The 18360-nt window shown below is 43.3% G+C and overlaps 1 protein-coding gene across 3 annotated transcripts in view; it reads left to right on the top strand.

Annotated features, from left to right (window-relative positions):
• The window catches only part of tradd (tnfrsf1a-associated via death domain), a 47562-nt gene extending 34930 nt beyond the window's left edge, over positions 1–12632 (top strand). For all 3 annotated transcript variants that reach the window (XM_059992621.1, XM_059992623.1, XM_059992620.1), the window contains exons 4-5: positions 431–674; positions 9096–12632. In XM_059992621.1, coding sequence (XP_059848604.1) covers positions 431–674; positions 9096–9385 — 534 coding nt within the window. In that variant the 3' untranslated portion in view covers positions 9386–12632. The remainder of the gene's footprint in view (positions 1–430; positions 675–9095) is intronic.
• Positions 12633–18360: the final 5728 nt, after the last annotated feature.

Raw genomic sequence — 18360 nt, 5'->3', positions numbered from 1 at the left:
ATTTATCTGTGTTTTACAGGGCCAAGTTGCTAGCTCAACGCTCAACCCAGCACGCATAGCAAGCGTGTACTCGAGCCCAGGACCACTCACCTCGAAGTCCCACGTGGGTGCTGGCACTGTAGGATTACTGGTGGTTTGAAAAAGTTCACCATAACTTTGTGGAGGATAATGAGGGATGGGCAATAAATACTGGTCTCAATGTCAAAATCCTATCGATAAAATTATACAAAAATGGGCTTGGAGTTTGTCTAAAGATGTGAAAAGAAAAGTAAATTCCTTTTCCATCTCAGTTCATCAGAAACTGTGCAGAGTATAATTCACATAGTTGTAAATAAAGAAAACTTCCTTTTTGGTGTTACTTGAGAGCCATATTCTCTCTGCGTAACTGACCTGGCTTTTTAAATGATTAAGGTTTCTTTCCCAATTTCAGCCCAACCATCTCCGAGATGATGATATTAGCAGACTGGAAGCAGGCATCAGGCAGATGGTGCTTGAATGTGGACCTATCTGTCAAGATTCTAACGTACAGCGTGAGAAAGCTTCGGAAATATACTCGGTACCCGAATCTCTGTCTCCATCCTCTCCACCTTCAGTATCATCTCTGATGACCAACCAGCTAAATGGGAACTCATTGCCCTCAGCAAGCACTTTTGAATTCCAAGGGGTTTTCTTTGGTGAGTATTGGCTTCGGTTGTTGGCGGGGTACCGAGGTTGCCCTGTTACAATTTGGTTGGCCTCCTTGTAATTCTTGAGGTGGTTTGCTTTGGCTGTTTGCTCTCCCCATCCTGTTGTGTCCAGACTCTTGTTCAGTTTGAAGTGTCGTCGATCCTTTTATTTCCCTGAACTGATCTGATGAATTTTGGAGGGCCGTCTTGCCCTTGGCATCTTCAGTTATCATGTTGTAACCGCGGTCCCTGAGGAAATTAAATCAAAGTTCGAAGTAGATTTATTATCAAAGTACATATATGTTACCATATACTACCTTGAGATCTATTTTCTTGTCGGCATTCTCAGTAAAGCAAAAACATTCCATAGAATCAATGAAAAAACTCTGCATTAACAACTGAAGTGCAAAGGAAGACAAACCGTGCAAATTAATTAAACAAATAAATAAGTACTGAGAACCTGAGTTGTAGAAATATGAGCCCATAGGTTGTGGAATCAGTTTGGTGTTGAGGTGAGTGAAGTTATCCATGCTGGATCGGGAGCCTGATGGTTAAAGGTAATAACTGGTCCTGAACTTGTTGGTGTGGGACGGCAGCAGCGAGAAGTGAGCATGGGGGTTTTTGAGATTGGATGCTGCTTTCTTGTGGCTGTGCCCCCTGTAGATGTGCTCAGTGGTGGGGGAGGGCTCTGTCTGTGATGGACTGGGCTCTTTCCACCACATTTTGTAGACAGAAAGCAAATTTAGAAGGAGCTGCTGATTAGCTTCGGGTATTTAATTGCATCTTTTATTTTTAAGTGCCTTGCTATGTAATTACCACATTTCAATATAGTGTCTCTTACTGTTGCTACCACAATTTAATTAACAGCTAAATTAATTTTGAAGAATGCTATCGTCAAATCTTGAGGTGATCTGGTATGCCTGTTTCTCACATCTCAGCAGTTTTGTCCGTGACCTGCTAGGTGCAGTATCAACAGGATGTGGTCTTCTTTCTGAAATAATGCCAATGTTATTGCTCTTGCTAGAGAGGATTCACGTGTAGCGTGGGGATCAGAGAGTTATAGAAAGCAGAGACAGGTTCTTAGGCCCATCTTGTCCAGGCTGACCAAGTTGTCTAACTGAGCTAGTCCCATTTGCCTGATATCCCTCAATCTTTTCTACCATGTTCCTGTCCAAATCTCCTTCAAACCACTTTCTTCATCGGGGGTGGGGGGTAGTGTAGCGGTTAGCACAGGAACAGTTCTTCCCCTCTGCCATCCCATTCCTAAATGCACATTGAAGCTTTGGATGCTGCCTCACTTTTTTAATATACAGTATTTCTGTTTTTGCACATTTTTAAAAATCTATTCAATATTCGTATTTGATTTACTTGTTTATTTATTGTTTTGCTTTATTTGATTATTATTATTTTCTCGCTCTCTGCTAGATTATGTATTACATTGAACTGCTGCTGCTAAATTAACAAATTTCTCATCACATGCCGGTGATAATAAACCAGATTCTGTACAGTGCCAGTAACCCGCTGCTGTCTGTACATTCTCCCTCTGACCTTGTGGCTTTTCTTTGGTTTCCTCCCAGCATACGGGTTAGGTTAATTGGTCACATGGTGTAATTGGGTGGTGCAGGCTCGTTGGGCTGAAGGGCCTGTGCCGTGCTGTCTCTGCCCCTGCCTGTACCACTTCCTCTGGCAGCTCACTCCTAACACCATCCACTTTCTGTATGAAGAAAAGTTACTCCTCACACCCATTAAATCTTTCCCCTCTCGCCTTTATTCTTAGGCACCCCAGACATGGGGAGAAAGACTGTGACCATCCACCTTACCTGAGTCCCTCATGATTTTATTTACATCGAGAAGGTCACCCCTCAGTCTCCTCTGCTCCAGGGAAAACAGCCCCAGCCTATCTAATCTCTCCTTGTAACTCAAGCCATCCAGTCCTGGTAACATCTCTGAGAGTCTTTTCCGCACCTTCCCAGCTTAATGACATTTTTCCTATAACCAGATGACCAGAAATGCACACAGTACTCCGGTATAGACTCGAAAGCATCTTGTACAGTTCTAACATGACATCCCTAATTTTTATACTCAATGCCCTCAACGATCAAGGCAAGCACACCAAATGCCTTCTACATTATCCTGCCTGCCTATATCACCACCTTCATGTATGTACCTCTAGGTCTCTGTCCTACAATATTCTTCAGCACCTTGCCATTTACAGTGTAAGACTTCTCCTGGTTCAACTTCCCAAAATAAATCACTTCCTATTTGTCTGTGTTAAGTTCCATCTGCCTTCTTTGGCTCACTTCCCAAGTTAGTCTAGATCAGGAGTTCCCAACCTGGAGTCTACAGACCTCTCAGTTAACGATAGGGGTCCATGGCATAAAAAAGGTTGGGAACCCCCTGGTCCAGGTGCTGTTGTAATTGCGGTTAACTTCATTGTCCACTCTGTCACCGATTTTGGTGTCCCCTGCAAACTTACCAACCATGCCAACTATATTCTCATTGGAATCATTAATATAGATGACAAACAACACCTGCCCCTGTGATACGCTGCTGGTCACAGGCTCTCAAAATGATAAACAGCCCTCCACTACCACCGTCTGACCTCAATTTTGTATCCACTTGACGAGTGTGCTCTGGATCCCGTGTGCTCGATCCTCCTGGACCAGCTGACCATGCAGGACCTTGTCAAAGTCCATGTCCTCATTGATCCTGTAAGTCACCTTCTCAAAACAAACAACCCAATTTAGGGAGGTACGACCCATGCTTACGATCCTAATCAGACCTTGCCTTTCCAAACACAAGCATGCCCTGTCTCCCACTGAGTGTATGTTCCCTAGGTTGCCCTCTGCAGCCTTCTTTAAATAACATTAGCCACTCTGCAGTCTTCCAGTCCTTCAGCAGTGGCAAAAAGACCCAATAATCACTTCTGCGACGCCAGTATTTTCTTCACCTTCCTCTTATAATGATTATGATACTCATGGTCTGGATTTTTAATCCACCTTTATGCAATTTAAGATAGCCAGCACCTTCTCTTTTATAATGTGGCTATATTTCAAGGCATCGCAGTTCTCTGTCCTGAACTTGCCACCTTCCATGATCTTCTACAGACTAGAAATATTCGTTTAATATCTCTCCCGCCTCTTGCGGCTCCAAACACAGACAACCACACGAAGTGTCTACCCTCTTCCTAGTTACCCTTTTGCTCTTTATGTACTTCAGATTCGGGTTAATTTACCACATGGGTGTACATAGAGAAATCTTTCCTTTGTGTTGACAACAGCCGATGTGCTGGAGGCTGCCACAAGTGTCTCCACACATTCTGTTGACAACATAGGATGCCCACGATATTCTGCAGAGCAACACAAGCAGTGACAACGACACAAAACAAAGCAAGACAACAACAGCGAAACAAAACCCTTTCCCACCTCTCCCATCCACCAACCCGCGTGACCCCCCCCCCCCCCCATTGTGGAATTGGTTGCTTTGTGGCAAGTTTACAGTCAAATGGTAGGTAGTGCTGAGGAGGCAATGCAATTGCAGCAGGACACAGACAGACTGGAAGAAGGGGCAAAGTGGCAGATGAAAAACTGTGTTAGGCAATGTATTATAATGCATTTTGGTAAAAGGAACTATAGTGTGGATTATTACCTAAATGGGGATAAGGTTCAAACATCAGAGGTGCAGAGGGACCTGGGAGTCCTCGTGCAAAACTCCTTGAAGGTTAGTTTACAGGTTGAGTCTGTGGTAAAGAAGGCAAATGCAATGTGTCATTTATTTCAAGGGGAATAGAATATAAAAGCAAGAAGATAATAGTGAGGCTTTAAAAGACACTGGTTAGGCTGCACTTGGAGTATTGTCAACAGATTTTGGCCCCATACCTCAGAAAGGATGTGTTGTCATTGGAGAGAGTCCAGAGGAGGTTCACGAGGATGATTCCGGGAATGAAGAGGTTAACATATGAAGAATGTTTAGCAGCATTGGGCCTGTACCCACTGGAACTTAGAAGAATGCGGGGGGTGGGTGGGGAATCTCATTGAAACTTACCAAATGTTGAAAGGACTGGATAAGGTGGATATGGTGCGGATGTTTCCGCATGGTAGGGATATCCAGAACTAGAGGGTGCAGCCTCAAAATTGAGTTGCGACTCTTTACAACAGAGGTAAGGAGGATATTTTTTAGCCAGAGAGTAGTGAATCTGTGGAATGCTCTGCCACAGACTGCGGTGGAGACCAGTGGGTATATTTAAAGTGAAAGTTAATAGTTTCCTGATTGGTCAGGGCATGAAAGGATATGGTGAGAACACAGGTGTGTGTGGTTGAGAGGGATCCGGGGTCAGCCATGTTGGAATGGCGGAGAAGACTCAATGGTCTGAATGGCCTAATTCTGCTCCTATGTCTTATGTACAGGCCTCCAAAACCAGGACAGGGCACCTTTGGGCCTCCTGTCCTCGTCTCCGGATTCCCATGAAATCTTATGCAAACTCTTGGGATTCCTTTTTACCTTATTTACCAGACCTATTTCATGTACTCCTTTTGTTGTCCTGATTTCTCTCATAAATGTGCTCCTATATGCCTTGTTCTCGGCGTTTGTTTCATCATAGCTGTCCATAAAGTTATAAGGATGTTGCTTGGACTGAGTTATAGGAAAAGGTTGAACTGGTTAGGACTTTATTCCCTGGAGCATACGAGAATGAGGGGAGATCTTGTAGAGGTATACAAATATGAGGGGTATAGCTGGCATGATTTCATGGAACAGGATCTGCATTTAATTTACAGGAGGTTTGGAGGGCACAAGGAAGGGAGGGTTTGGAGTGATATGGTCCGGGTACAGATAGGTGGGACTAGGCAGAAGATCAGAGACTAGATGGACCAAAAGGCTTCCCTGCACTGCAGTACTCTACGACTCTGCAGAACTACCAAAATTAAACTAAGAATGGTTAGAGATAACAATAATCCGGCTCATTTTCCTTAAACAAAGAGGGTTTGAATGAAGTTTTTATGGCGTTAAAGAGAATTGACAGTAAGAGGACTGACCTCTTCCTGTGCTGTAGCTACAAGACAAGCCTCCTCCTTTCCTTTTCCATTCTTTTCAGCCTTGCTCCTCACTTGAACATCACCAGGCTGTCCTTGAACTCTGCCGGTCCCTGAACCACGTTTCCCAGCCCCATGTATCTTTGCGTGCCCTGCATTCACCTGCTTTGCCTGCCAGGCTTCTTGCAGCAGAATAAACAAGCTTAGTTGATCAGACCTTCATTCCCCATCCTGCCCTGCCTGCCCTACCTACTGAACTTGCTTGCTGTAACTACTATCTTCTGCCTTTCCCAGCTGCCATACAAATAAAAAGGACACAAATGTTTTGAATCCTGTCCCTGCTGTTAGATAACCGAAACCCTTCAGAGTTGCTCGAAGAAATCTCCCCACCAGGATATTGTTTCCCTTTCTCCTCCGCCCCTGAAGAGATCGCCTTGGTCCCAGAATCTGAATCCCTGAACCACCTCAAACAGGCAGGCATCTACACTGACCTTCTGTCCTACCTTCACTAACACCACGAATAACCCAGAGATTACAGCCCTTGACATCCTTCCTTTTAACCTTCTACCTAACTCCCTATATTCACTCTGCATGACTTCCTCCTTTTCTTTAGCTGTGTTGGTGCTTGAAGCCAGATTAATGTCTGGTGGGCCACTGAAGTCAAATCCATTTAAATTGCCCCACTAAAACAATGCTGTGCCCCAGGGTAACTGACTTACCACATCTCTGGCTAATGTTCACATTAAGGTGATCATCACTAATTGATTTTGGGTCTGGCTATATACTGTACTAATCGGTTAAAAGCGAATCAGAAATGGCTGGCATCAGAGATGAGAGCAAAATCATGAAATAAGGGAGAGTTAAAATACTTTCAGCGTACATGTCTGTATTTAATAAGCAAATAGTATTTTGTATGGTATGCTTGCGGATGTTATTGTGTTTTTTCTCTTTCCCCCTTTCTTCCAAAGTCAAAGTAAAATTTATTAACAGAGTACAGACACGTCACCATATACAACCCTGAGATTCTTTTTCTGTGAGCTTTCTTAGCAAATCTATAGAACAGTCACTGTAAACAGAATCCATAAACTGTACAAATGCAGATAATAAATAGCAATAAATAATGAGCATGAAACAACAATATATCAGAGTCCTTTTATTCACGAGCCTGATGGTTGAGGGGTAGTGACTGTTCTTGAACCTGGTGGTGTGAGTCTTGAGGTTTCTGTACCTTTTACCTGACAGCAGTGAGGAAAGAGCACGGCCTGCTGGTGAGGGTCTTTGATGATGGATACTGGTTTTCTACAGCAACATTTCATGTAGGTAACGCTCAGTGGTTGAGAGGGTTTTACCCGTGATGTGCTGGTCCGAATCCATAATCTTTTGTCAGATTTTCCACTCAAAAGCATTGCTGTTCCCATACCAGGCTGGAACGCAGCCAGTCAGCACACTTTCCATCACATCTGTAGATGTTTGCCAAGGCTTTTGATGGCATGCCGAAGTAGGGGCACTGTCGTGCTTTTTTTGCAATAATATTCTGGATCCAGGATATGTCCTCAGATAATAAAACCCAGGAATTTAAAGTTACTGACCCTCTCCACCTCATTTCCTCCAATAATTACTGGTTCATGGACCTCTGGTTTCCTTCTCCTGAAGTTCTTTGGTCTTATTGACATGGAGTGAGAGGTTGCACTCCGCCAAGTTTTCAATCTCCCTCCTGTCCTTCCCCATGCCTCCCTTCACAAGTAATTACAGCAAAGCTCAGAAGCTGAGATTTTTTGAAATGCAACTCTCAGTTCTGGGCTGTGGTTAAGATTGAAACCAGAATTCTCAAAATCACAGCCAAGTGAATTTGTTTCTCAGTCTGTTCTTCAAATAGAATTACTTGAAATTAGCAGCGTTCAGCGTGCATGTGATCCAACTAGATCAAGCTGCTGATATTCACTCCCCCCCTACCACCCGCACTACCTCTAAAATCATCAGCAACATCTTTTCTCTCCTTCCCTCTGTGCATATTTCAATTAACACCCACTAAAAGCATCTTGCCTCCGGTTCCCAGACAGATTTGTAGTTTAGTTTCCCTCGAGTGGAACCGGTATTTCCTTCAACCCCACCATTTTAACATCAACAAGGAATTCTATTCACTTTCATGGGAAGAACTTACAAAATTCTTACCAACTAAGGCACCAGCAAGTGATCGCTGGTGCAGTAAAGCAATTGCACTAACTATTAAGCTACTATGCCGCCCTTGGCCACTGTAAATTCCTCCTAGCATGCAGTAACCTATGGATTCACTTTAGAGGACTTATCATCTCGTGTTCACAATATTTATTGTTTACTTATTGTTGTTATTTCATTCTTTTTGTATTTACACAGTTCGTTGTCTTTTGCATACTGGTTGGACACCCAAATAGGTGCAGTCTTTCATTGATTCTATAATGGTTATTATTCCATTTTGGATTTATTGAGCATGTCCACAAGGAAATGAATCTCCGGGTTGTATATGGTGACATATGAGTGATGTACACACTTAGTTCAGTGGTCGTGGAACATATGGATATTGGACCTCCAGAAAGTGTCCATAGCAGGGGTGATTGATAAGTTTGTGGCCTAAGGTAGAAGGAGATGAGTAATACAGCTCTGGTTAAGTGCACATGCAGATTAACTCTGAGTGATTATGCAGAAAGTTTGAAGTTAATAACTCATCTTCTACTTTAGGCCACAAACTTATCAATCACCCCGATGTGTTATTAACTTCAAACTTCCTGCATAATCACTCAAAAAGTTGAACTGCACGTGCATGTAACGAGAGCTGTATAACTTGCCTCCTTCTACCTTAGGCCACAAACTTATCAATCACCCCTGCTATGGACACTTTCTGGAGGTCCAATATCCGTATGTTCCATGACCACTGGACTAAGTGTATACATGTAGGAGGGGACTATGTTGAAAAATAAATGTGCTAGGTTTTCTAAAATTGTACCTTAAACCATGAACTTATCAATCACCCCGTGTATATGTACTCAGATAATAAATTTACTTTGAACTTCAAATGAGTGCTTGATATTTGGTATGGAGTTGGTGAACTGAATAGATTCTTCCTGTGCCATGTGACTTTTTGGTCTTTGCCTTCCATTTAACATAGTTGGAACGAAGATTATATGAAAGTGGACAGGCAGGGAGGAATTTGCCAGAAGATGGTGGGGCTTGAAACAGAGTTTTTATTGTGGACTGTAACTCACAAGCAGGGCGTAGAGAACGGGGAGGTGGGATCAGCCAGGATAGCTCTCCTCTCTTCTAGCAAGCATGGTCCGCACAGGATCCTTGTTAATAAACTTTCTTTTCTATGTTGTTCAGCAGTATGGCTTTTAAAGAAAAATTTTTTTGAATCTTTTCATGCCAGATGATCGTGTATTGAACGGGCAGGATCACGGTAACTTTGCCAAGTTGGTGGGCAGGAACTGGAAGCAGGTTGGCCGCGTCTTACAGAAAACTTGCCGAGGTCTTCGCGATCCCGCCATCGACAACATTGCCTTTGAGTACGAGCGGGAAGGATTATATGAACAGGCGTACCAAATGCTGCTCAAGTTCATTCAGTGTGAAGGGAAGAAGGCGACAATGAGTCGACTGATCAGGGCTTTGGAGGAAAGTGAACTGGTTGGGATTGCTGATCAGTTGTTGAACAATAATTAAATTGGAAGTGTTGCACGGTACAATTTTCAATGGCGATGCGTAAAACTGAAAGTCGGTTGTGTCTCTGCAAAAGGTTTTATCCCTTGTGCCAAAGTTAATCATTTTGTGTAAAGTCTGTTCAAGTCTCATCTATAACTGAGGGTGTTGTATTGGTGGCAGTCTGTTTCCTTTTGTATTCAAAGGTTCTGAACAATCACTGAATCTAGCTCTCACTTCCACAAATGTGAGGTATTTTAGTTACTATTCCAGTACTTTCTGCATTGATGTTGCAAACCAAGGTATGCGTGTGTTGTTGAATTTAAGGGGAAGAGCAAATATATTTCAAGTAGGTAGATCTTTCTAAATATATCTTTTACACCAGTGACAGAGAAAGGCTGCAATCTTGCAGCGTATATTTTTCTGCTTTTTGTTTGCCTGTGAACAAATTCTGATCTGCATTTGATTTTTGTTGAGGTTGCTCATCGTGAAGGGAAGATCTCTCTGTTGCCCGGCCCTGAGCCACCAGCAGGAAGACTGTCTATCTAATTCCTGGTAGACCCTGGCCTACAGCACAATGCTGCCCTACATAAGGCATTAATTAGCCTAATTAGACTGGTGGCACTTGGACAGCACAAAATCTGCGGTAAATGGATCAGATTTTGTAGTCAAGGGATGCACAGTAGGGACTGGCATGTTGGGAGGGGGTGTTTTGGAGGGGTGGGGCAGCACTGGCAGGCATTCCTTGCATCCATCTGCTCTGGTACTTTCCTGGAAATGACAGGAACTGTTGGCCTGAAGTGAAACTAATTCCATTCCACAGTTCTTGCAATCCCTGGCATCAGAACGCAGAGACATGACGACAGAGAAATCTGTGGAAGTTAGAATCCGTGTTGGAAAAATCTTAAATCTGGTTGATCACAGTTAGTCTACTTTCTTGCCCTTAAACAGGCTCAAGGTTGCCCAGGGTTACCAGTGAGATGGGAGAGTTGGGAATTAATAATAACGAAAATAAAAATCTAAACTCGGCCTGAAAATGTCATTCCTTCTCCTATTGTAACCTGGCTGCAGCCTTTCAGTTTAGAACTTGCCCAAAACCATTTAAAAAATGATGGGCTTGATATTTATGTTTTCCTATGCATTCCCTGGCATGCAGGAAAATGAGGAGAGCTTTGATAGAGGTGTACAAAATTATGAGGGGCATGGATAGGGTACATGCAAGCAGGCTTTTTCCACTGAATTTGGGTGAGACTAGAACTGGAGGTCATAGTTTGAGGGTGAAAGGTGAAATGTTTAAGGGGTTCTTCACTCAGGACGGTGAGAGTGTGGAGCGATCTGCCAGCAGAAGTGGTGGATGCGGGTTCGATTTCAACACTGAAGAGAAGTTTGGATAAGCACATGGATGGGAGGGGTACAGATGGCTATGGTCCCAGTGCAGGTCGCTTCGCACGGACTAGATGGGCCAAAGGGCCTATTTCTGTGCTGTGGTGCTCTATGACTCAATGAATACAATACCTGGAGTAAGAACAGAATTTGATGTTACAGGCACCATAGTTCATCGGCATCAGGAAAGAATTCCTAAATGACCTTGCATAGAGGCAGTGAAAATAAGGACCTAATGAATCTTGAAGAACTCTTGGCCTTCAGTGAAGCAGGGTGACAAGCATCCTGTACTTGGTGTTAGTGACTCTTGACAGCAGTTGCAGCTGCCGTGTGCTGTTGTTTGAGAACCCCAGGGGTTGCAGCTCTTTTAATGAGTGATACGGTTTGCTGGGAGAGCGAATGCAGCTGTACAGAGGAAAGCATATCCTAGAGAATATGCCGATACTGTCCCTGCTGTAATCCCTAGGCCAGGGGACGCCAAGGCAGTCTGCTGTGCATTGCATGATAGCTAGAACTCTGGAGGTAGCTATTTTAATTTCCTTTCACCCTTTTCTGCAGAAGTTAGCTCAAACACTGAAACTTTGGTGGCTTAGTTGTAACACAGTGGCTCTGCAGGAAGAGTGTACGGGGGCAGATCCCTTTGCAAAGACCAGGTTGTGTTCTGCGGAAATATTCAGGATTTAAGTTCATACGTCAGAGAGTGAAATGTGTTGCATGCTGGGGACAGCCCGCCAGTGTCGCAACATTCATCTGTCACAAGTGCTGTGTTTGGGGTAGCGTTGTTTGGTCTCGGTTAAATGCGAAAGAGCTTACTGCGCTGCTCAAAGCAGAGTGGAGTCCTTCTGGTCTCTTGGCAATGCAATAGACAATAAACAATAGGTGCAGATGTAGGCCGTTCGGCCCTTCAAGCCAGCACCACCATTCAACGTGATCATGGCTGATCATCCACAATCTGTACCCGTTCCTGCCTTCTCCCCATATCCCTTGACTCCACTATCTTTAAGAGCTCTATCTAACTCTTTCTTGAAAGTATCCAGAGAATTGGCCTCCACTGCCTTCTGAGGCAGAGCATTCCATATATCCACAACTCTCTGGGTGAAAAAGTTTTTCCTGAACTCTGTTCTAAATGGCCTACCCCTTATTCTTAAACTGTGGCCTCTGGTTCTGGACTTCCCCAACATCAGAAACATGTTTCCTGCCTCTAATGTGTCCGATCCCTTAATAATCTTATGTTTCAATCAGATCCCCTCTCATCCTTCTAAATTTCTGTGTATTCCTACCTACCAGCAGCCGCCATTTCCGAAAACAGATACACCCAACATTTATCATATTTTTGTTTTGTAGAATCTTACCATGCTCACCTTGGCTGCTGTTGCCTTCTACAAAGTGGTACTATATTCCAGTGAGATAGGAGGGCTTCCAAATGCAGAAGCCCGGGAAGGGAAGAGAGAAAAGGTACTGAGTTGTGGAAGGAGCAAGTTGAGGTCAACAAGTGATTGCGGTGAACTGTAATGAAGATCGAGCAGTGGAAGGTGCCGACTCTGCCACTTATCCACAAAAACTTGCAGTAACTCTCCTGTTAATCCTAAATATGAGCTAGTCTGCAGATGCTAGAAATCCAAAGTAACACGCACAAATTGCTGGAGGAGCTCAGCAGGTCAGGTAGCATCTATGCTGCAGAAGAGATTTACCAGGATGTTGCCTGGTTTGGAGAACAAGTCATATGAAGCAAGGTTAGCAGAGCTGGGACTTTTCTCTTTGGAGCATAGAAGAATGAGAGGGGACTTGATAGAGGTCTACAAGATTATGAGAGGCATAGATAGGGTGGATAGTCAGTACCTGTTTCCCAGGGCACCAATGGCAAACACCAGAAGGCATATGTACAAATTAAGGGGGAAGTTTAGGGGAGACATCAGGGGTAAGTTTTTTACACAGAGGTTGTGAGTGCCTGGAATGACCTGCCAGGGATGGTGGTGGAGGCTAAAACATTAAGGGTATTTAAGAGCCTCTTGGACAGGCACATGGATGAAAGTAAAATGAAGGGTTATGGGGTAGTGTGGGTTTAGTACTTTTTTTAAGGATTATATGGGTGGCTGGGCTCATTGGGCCGCAATGGCCTGTTGCTGTGCTGTATATCCCTTAATTAAATGAAAACAAATGTGAGTTTTTCATGAGGAGTTTCCTGTCTCTGTTTGTCAACCTGGTGCTATGTGAGTGACTTTAGATGACGTAGGGAGCTTAACTGTTGCTGCCAGTACTCATTTCACAAAGGGGCTTGAGTGGATAAGGTGAACTTTTGGCCTACTTATCAGTTGTGTTTGAATCTGGATGCTGCAGATACCAGACCAACGCTCAGTTTGGAGACTCAGGGCTGCAGATACCTGAATCTGGAGCAACACACGAAGTGCTGGAACAAACTTGTTACACAGTTAAAACATGGTCTGCCAGACTTGATGAGAAATCCCACTTGTCTGTTGTGATGAACCTGTGAACTGATGTGTTTCCACCAATGTGTCGTATGTTTCTTATCTCTTTATAATTATAATTGTCTACCAAAAAGTACTTGGACACTATTGGGCTCTAGGTTCGTCATGGTCATTTTAAGATTCAAGTTCATGTGTAAATTGGACCAAAAGTGAAATGTGCCGTTTGCATTAACAACAAACACACCCAAGGGTGTGCTGGCGGGCAGCCCACAAGTATCATCACATATTCTGACGCCAACAGAGCATGGACACAATTCTCAGAACAATAGCAAAACAAGCCCCTGTTCCTCCTGCCCACTCAAGCACATACACTGTCCTCTAACCCCAAGAGAGCCCATGTCTCCAGCAGACCCAGATTTAGGCTTGGCTTTGGATGCAGGCGTGCAGCCATTGGGCCCTCAGCTGCCCCAGCCTGACCACTGAAATGCCACCAAAACTACAACTGAAAAGTAGAGATTGCAGAAAATACTTTTACCTGGAGAAACTGTGAGACAGCATTGAGGGAATGTCACAAACATGCTCATCTATTTGTATCCCTTACCTAAAAGGAGGAAAATATATTGAATGCTTTATCTGTACCTAAGAGTTCACACAAGGAAATAAATTTTGTTTTATTAAATCGAACTGTGGTACATATTGTCTTTTTGGTATTGCATGGTGCCTGGACTTTGCTCAATCTGCAACTCCATTTCTCCCGTCTAATAAGAAGGTACAGTATAATTGCAGCCTTTCACAGTCTAGGCTGCCAGCCAGAGACCCAGTTTGTTAAACTGAAGTTCAAATCCCACTAGTGCACTGGTAAATTTAAATTCAAATGATAAGTCTGGAATAACACGCTAATACTAATGACTGAGGTTACTAGATCATTGCAATTTATGAGCCTCACAAAATCTATTATTCTTACCCAGTCAGGTTTTTCTGTTGCTCCAGACCTACAGAAGCCACCCAAGTTCAGAGACAATTATAGATACAGAATAAATGTTGATCTTTGCACCTTTTCCATGCAGAAATAAAGTGTTAATTTCTCCTTGATTTGTAATAACAATATTATTTGTACATTTGGGTGAGGCACACAAAAAACCAAGGATTTTGAGTTGCTTCACACCATATGTTAAACTACCTCAGTGTATAGAATATTTTGAGAAGTTGGTCAACTAATCTCAGAGTCCAAAGCAGGTTATTATAAACGTTGACATGGGTTGTGACATTTATTCCTTTGTGGCAGCAGTAAAATGAAATACATAAAACAGACAATAAATTACAATATATTACTGTAATGTCTGTGCCCCCAAATTACCCCCATTTGCAGTGTAAATATGGTGTAAAGCTCCCCCAGTACACACTCGCAACACAAATATCAGACAATACACCAAAAGCGAGTAAATAATTGCAACTTTATAGTTATTTCTTAATGATTAGTTAGTCAAAACAGATAACCTAAAGGCGCCAAGTCAGTAAGTTTATCAGTTTGTGCAAATAATATTTTAATACATTGGAGCTCACACCTCCAGTTCCTTCCACAATAACCTTCTGAGCCTTCAGCCACCGTCCAAACTGCTGACGTCCAGTATCCGCTGCCCGCTCCCCACACGTCCATCCTCCTCGCTCGCCTTCTGAAAAAGACTGCGAACTCCCGCTCAGCTCACACATACAAGATAGCATAACAATTCTCAATTGGTTAGATCCCCCTTATCTGCAGTCATAACTCAAACATTCCAGGCACAGAAACCCATTACAGCATTAAGTAACATTACAGGGAAGCCATTTTGTTAGCCTGAACAGTTAACACAACAGTGAACGGTACTGAGAGCCCTACATTATATATATTTTATATACAGTATACTTATGATATAATTATACATATGATATACTCACACGCACAGTGGATTCTGGTTAATCGAGACAGCCACTTATTTGGGATAACTCTTAAAAAACAAAAACTAATGGAAAAAAGAGCCCAGATTCCCTTTCTTTATTTAGGACACTGTGCCTCTTAATGGGGAAAGGAGAGTGTTGCTGAACAGTTTCTAACTTGCAGCATTCATGTGCACTTGTGGCACTGAGTGAACAGCTTTTAAATAGCGCCAGTTACATGTACGTGTTCAAAAAGCAGAGATCTTTATCACTGATAGTTGGTAAGAAATTGGCAGTACAACAATTCAGAACTGGCTTGATCACTGCGGTTTCGAGCGTTCAGGCTGGAGATACCAGAAGCGGCTGGGACTGAAAATAAAACGATGTCACTACTTCAACAAGTTTCAAACTGCAAAGAATGTGACAGTATTGACAATCATCATGAATGTTACAATGAAAATGAAGATTTGGAGGATGCAATTGTTGGTAGATCATTATCTGCACTAGGTGTCTGCCCTGAGTCTCTCTATTTATAATAAAAAGAATGTTGTGTGGATGAATTCTTCCATCAATAAGTAGAATTAGGAAGTCGTACTCAGTTTTATAGTACTGCTGTAATATTAGTAGTGTTCTAATTTGTTCTGTATTCCATTTAAATATATAATTTGTTACCCATTTTGTCTTTTTTATACTTTTTAACTATTTCCATGACATTTCAGCTAATTGGGGCAACTGTTTAATTGGGCCATATGTACCATATGTTCCAGTTAACCAACATCTGCTGTAAGACATGCTTAGACTGAACAGTTTTTAAATAGCATCAGTTGTGTGCGCTTGTGTTCAAAAGCAGTGAGTTTTCTCACTGGTAGTTGGTGGGAAATAAGCAGCAAGACCATTCAGAATTGTGCTCACTGCAGTTTCAAGCATTCAGGCTTGGAGATGCCAGAAGTGAAAATTTTAAAAATTTCACAACTTCAACGAGTTAAAAAACTATGAAGAATCTGAAGGTATTGACAAGTGTCTTGAATGTTATAATGAAAATAAAGATTTGGAGGATGCATTCGTCAATAGCATTGTACGAAGGCAGTCATTTATCTACACGAGGTGTCTGCACTAATTTTGTTCATTTACACTCAATCAAAAGAAGACAGCAGCAGGCAGGTACACTGGATAAATTCCTCCATTGATAACAATTAGTAACTAAACAGTTTTACAGTACCGTAGTAGTATTGACTTTGTTTTAATTTGTTCTGTATTTCATTTAAATACTTTTGTTACTCAGTTAAACAGTAGTTTATCTTTTTTTTTATCTTTTTAACTATTTCCAAGAAACCGACTAACTGGGGGAGGCCCCTTAATGGGCCAAAATGTAGTTGTCCCGATGTGCCCCAATTAACCGGAATCCACTATGCGTAGTGGTTAGCACAGCGGTTTACAATGCCAAAGATCCGGGTTCAATTCCTGTGAGGAATTTGTACATTCTCCCCGTGACGCATGGGTTTCCTCCCACAGTGATTAGGCATGGCTTGAAATGCAGGGACCTGCTCCACACTGCTTTGCAATCATGTCCTGGGTGGTGCGGGTCCTTAGTGATGGATGCTGCCTTTCGGAGGCACAGCCTTTTGAAGATGTCCTCCATGCTGGGGAGGCTGGTGTCCATGTGTTCACAATGCTCTGCACCTTTTTCCCTCTGGCCCTTCCATACCAGACAGTTAGAATGTTCTCCAAGGTATAGCTGTAGAGTTTTGTTGGAGTCTTTGGTGACATAACAGATCTCCCCAGTCTCTTGATGCAGGCATGGCTTCATTGTAATTGCATCAATATGTTGGGCCCAGCATGGACCTTCAGAAATGGCCCTTTAACATGTCTCTGTGTTTGAGTTGAGCTGAAATGATGCCACCACATTGTTTATCCCAATCCAGCCACACAAATGTTTGGCCTGTTTCTGGGTAATAAAGTGAAACAGGCACAAGCAAAATCTTGAGAATATTTTGGAAATGGTGACCACAATCTATAATTAAACAGAGTTCTTGCACGCAAAGTGAAAACTCAAGAACAAAGATACCTAATGATAAAAGAAAATTTTAGTGAGATCAAAATAACCCGTTTGGTTTCACGGAAGGAAAAAATGGTCATTAAAACAATAGGATAGAAGATGCAAACATGAAGAAATCTGCAGATGCTGGAAATTCAAACAACAACACACACAAAATGCTGGTGGAACACAGCAGGCCAGGCAGCATCTATAGGGAGAAGCGCTGTCGACGTTTCGGGCCGAGACCCATCGTCAGGACTAACTGAAAGGAAAGATAGTAAGAGATTTGAAAGTAGAGGGGGAGGGGGAAATGCAAAATGATAGGAGAAGACCGGAGGGGGTGGGGTGAAGCTAAGAGCTGGAAAGGTGATTGGCGAAAGTGATACAGAGCTGGAGAAGGGAAAGGATCATGGGACGGGAGGCCTCAGGAGAAAGAAAGGGGGGGGGGGGGGACACCAGAGGGAGATGGAGAACAGGCAAACAACTAAATATGTCAGGGATGGGGTAAGAAGGAAAGGAGGGGCATTAACGGAAGTTAGAGAAGTCAATGTTCATGCCATCAGGTTGGAGGCTACCCAGTCGATACATAGGGTGTTGTTCCTCCATCCTGAGTTTGGATTCATTTTGACAATGGAGGAGGCCATGGATAGACATATCAGAATGGGAATGGGATGTGGAATTAAAATGTGTGGCCACTGGGAGATCCTGCTTTTTCTGGCAGACCGAGCGTAGGTGTTCAGCGAAATGGTCTCCCAGTCTGCGTTGGGTCTCACCAATATATAAAAGGCCACACCGGGAGCACCGGACGCAGTATACCACACCGGCCGACTCACAGGTGAAGTGTCGCCTCACCTGGAAGGACTGTCTGGGGCCCTGAATGGTGGTGAGGGAGGAAGTGTAAGGGCAGGTGTAGCACTTATTCCGTTTACAAGGATAAGTGCCAGGAAAGAGATCGGTGGGAAGGGATGGGGGGACGAGTGGACAAGGGAGTCATGTAGGGAGCGATCCCTGTGAAAAGCAGAAAGGGGGGAGGGAAAATGTGTTTGGTAGTGGGATCCCGTTGGACGTGGCAGAAGTTACGGAGAATTATACGTTGGACATGGAGGCTGGTGGGGTGGTAGGTAAGGACAAGGGGAACCCTATCCCGAGTGGGGTGGCGGGTGGATGGCGTGAGGGCAGATGTGTGGAAAATGAGAGAGATGCGTTTGAGAGCAAAGTTGATGGTGAACAAAGGGATGCCC

The sequence above is a fragment of the Hypanus sabinus genome, chromosome 17 (genome assembly GCF_030144855.1).
Source record: "Hypanus sabinus isolate sHypSab1 chromosome 17, sHypSab1.hap1, whole genome shotgun sequence".
NCBI classification, from domain to species: domain Eukaryota; kingdom Metazoa; phylum Chordata; class Chondrichthyes; order Myliobatiformes; family Dasyatidae; genus Hypanus; species Hypanus sabinus.
This window is presented reverse-complemented; position numbering and strand designations above follow the sequence as displayed.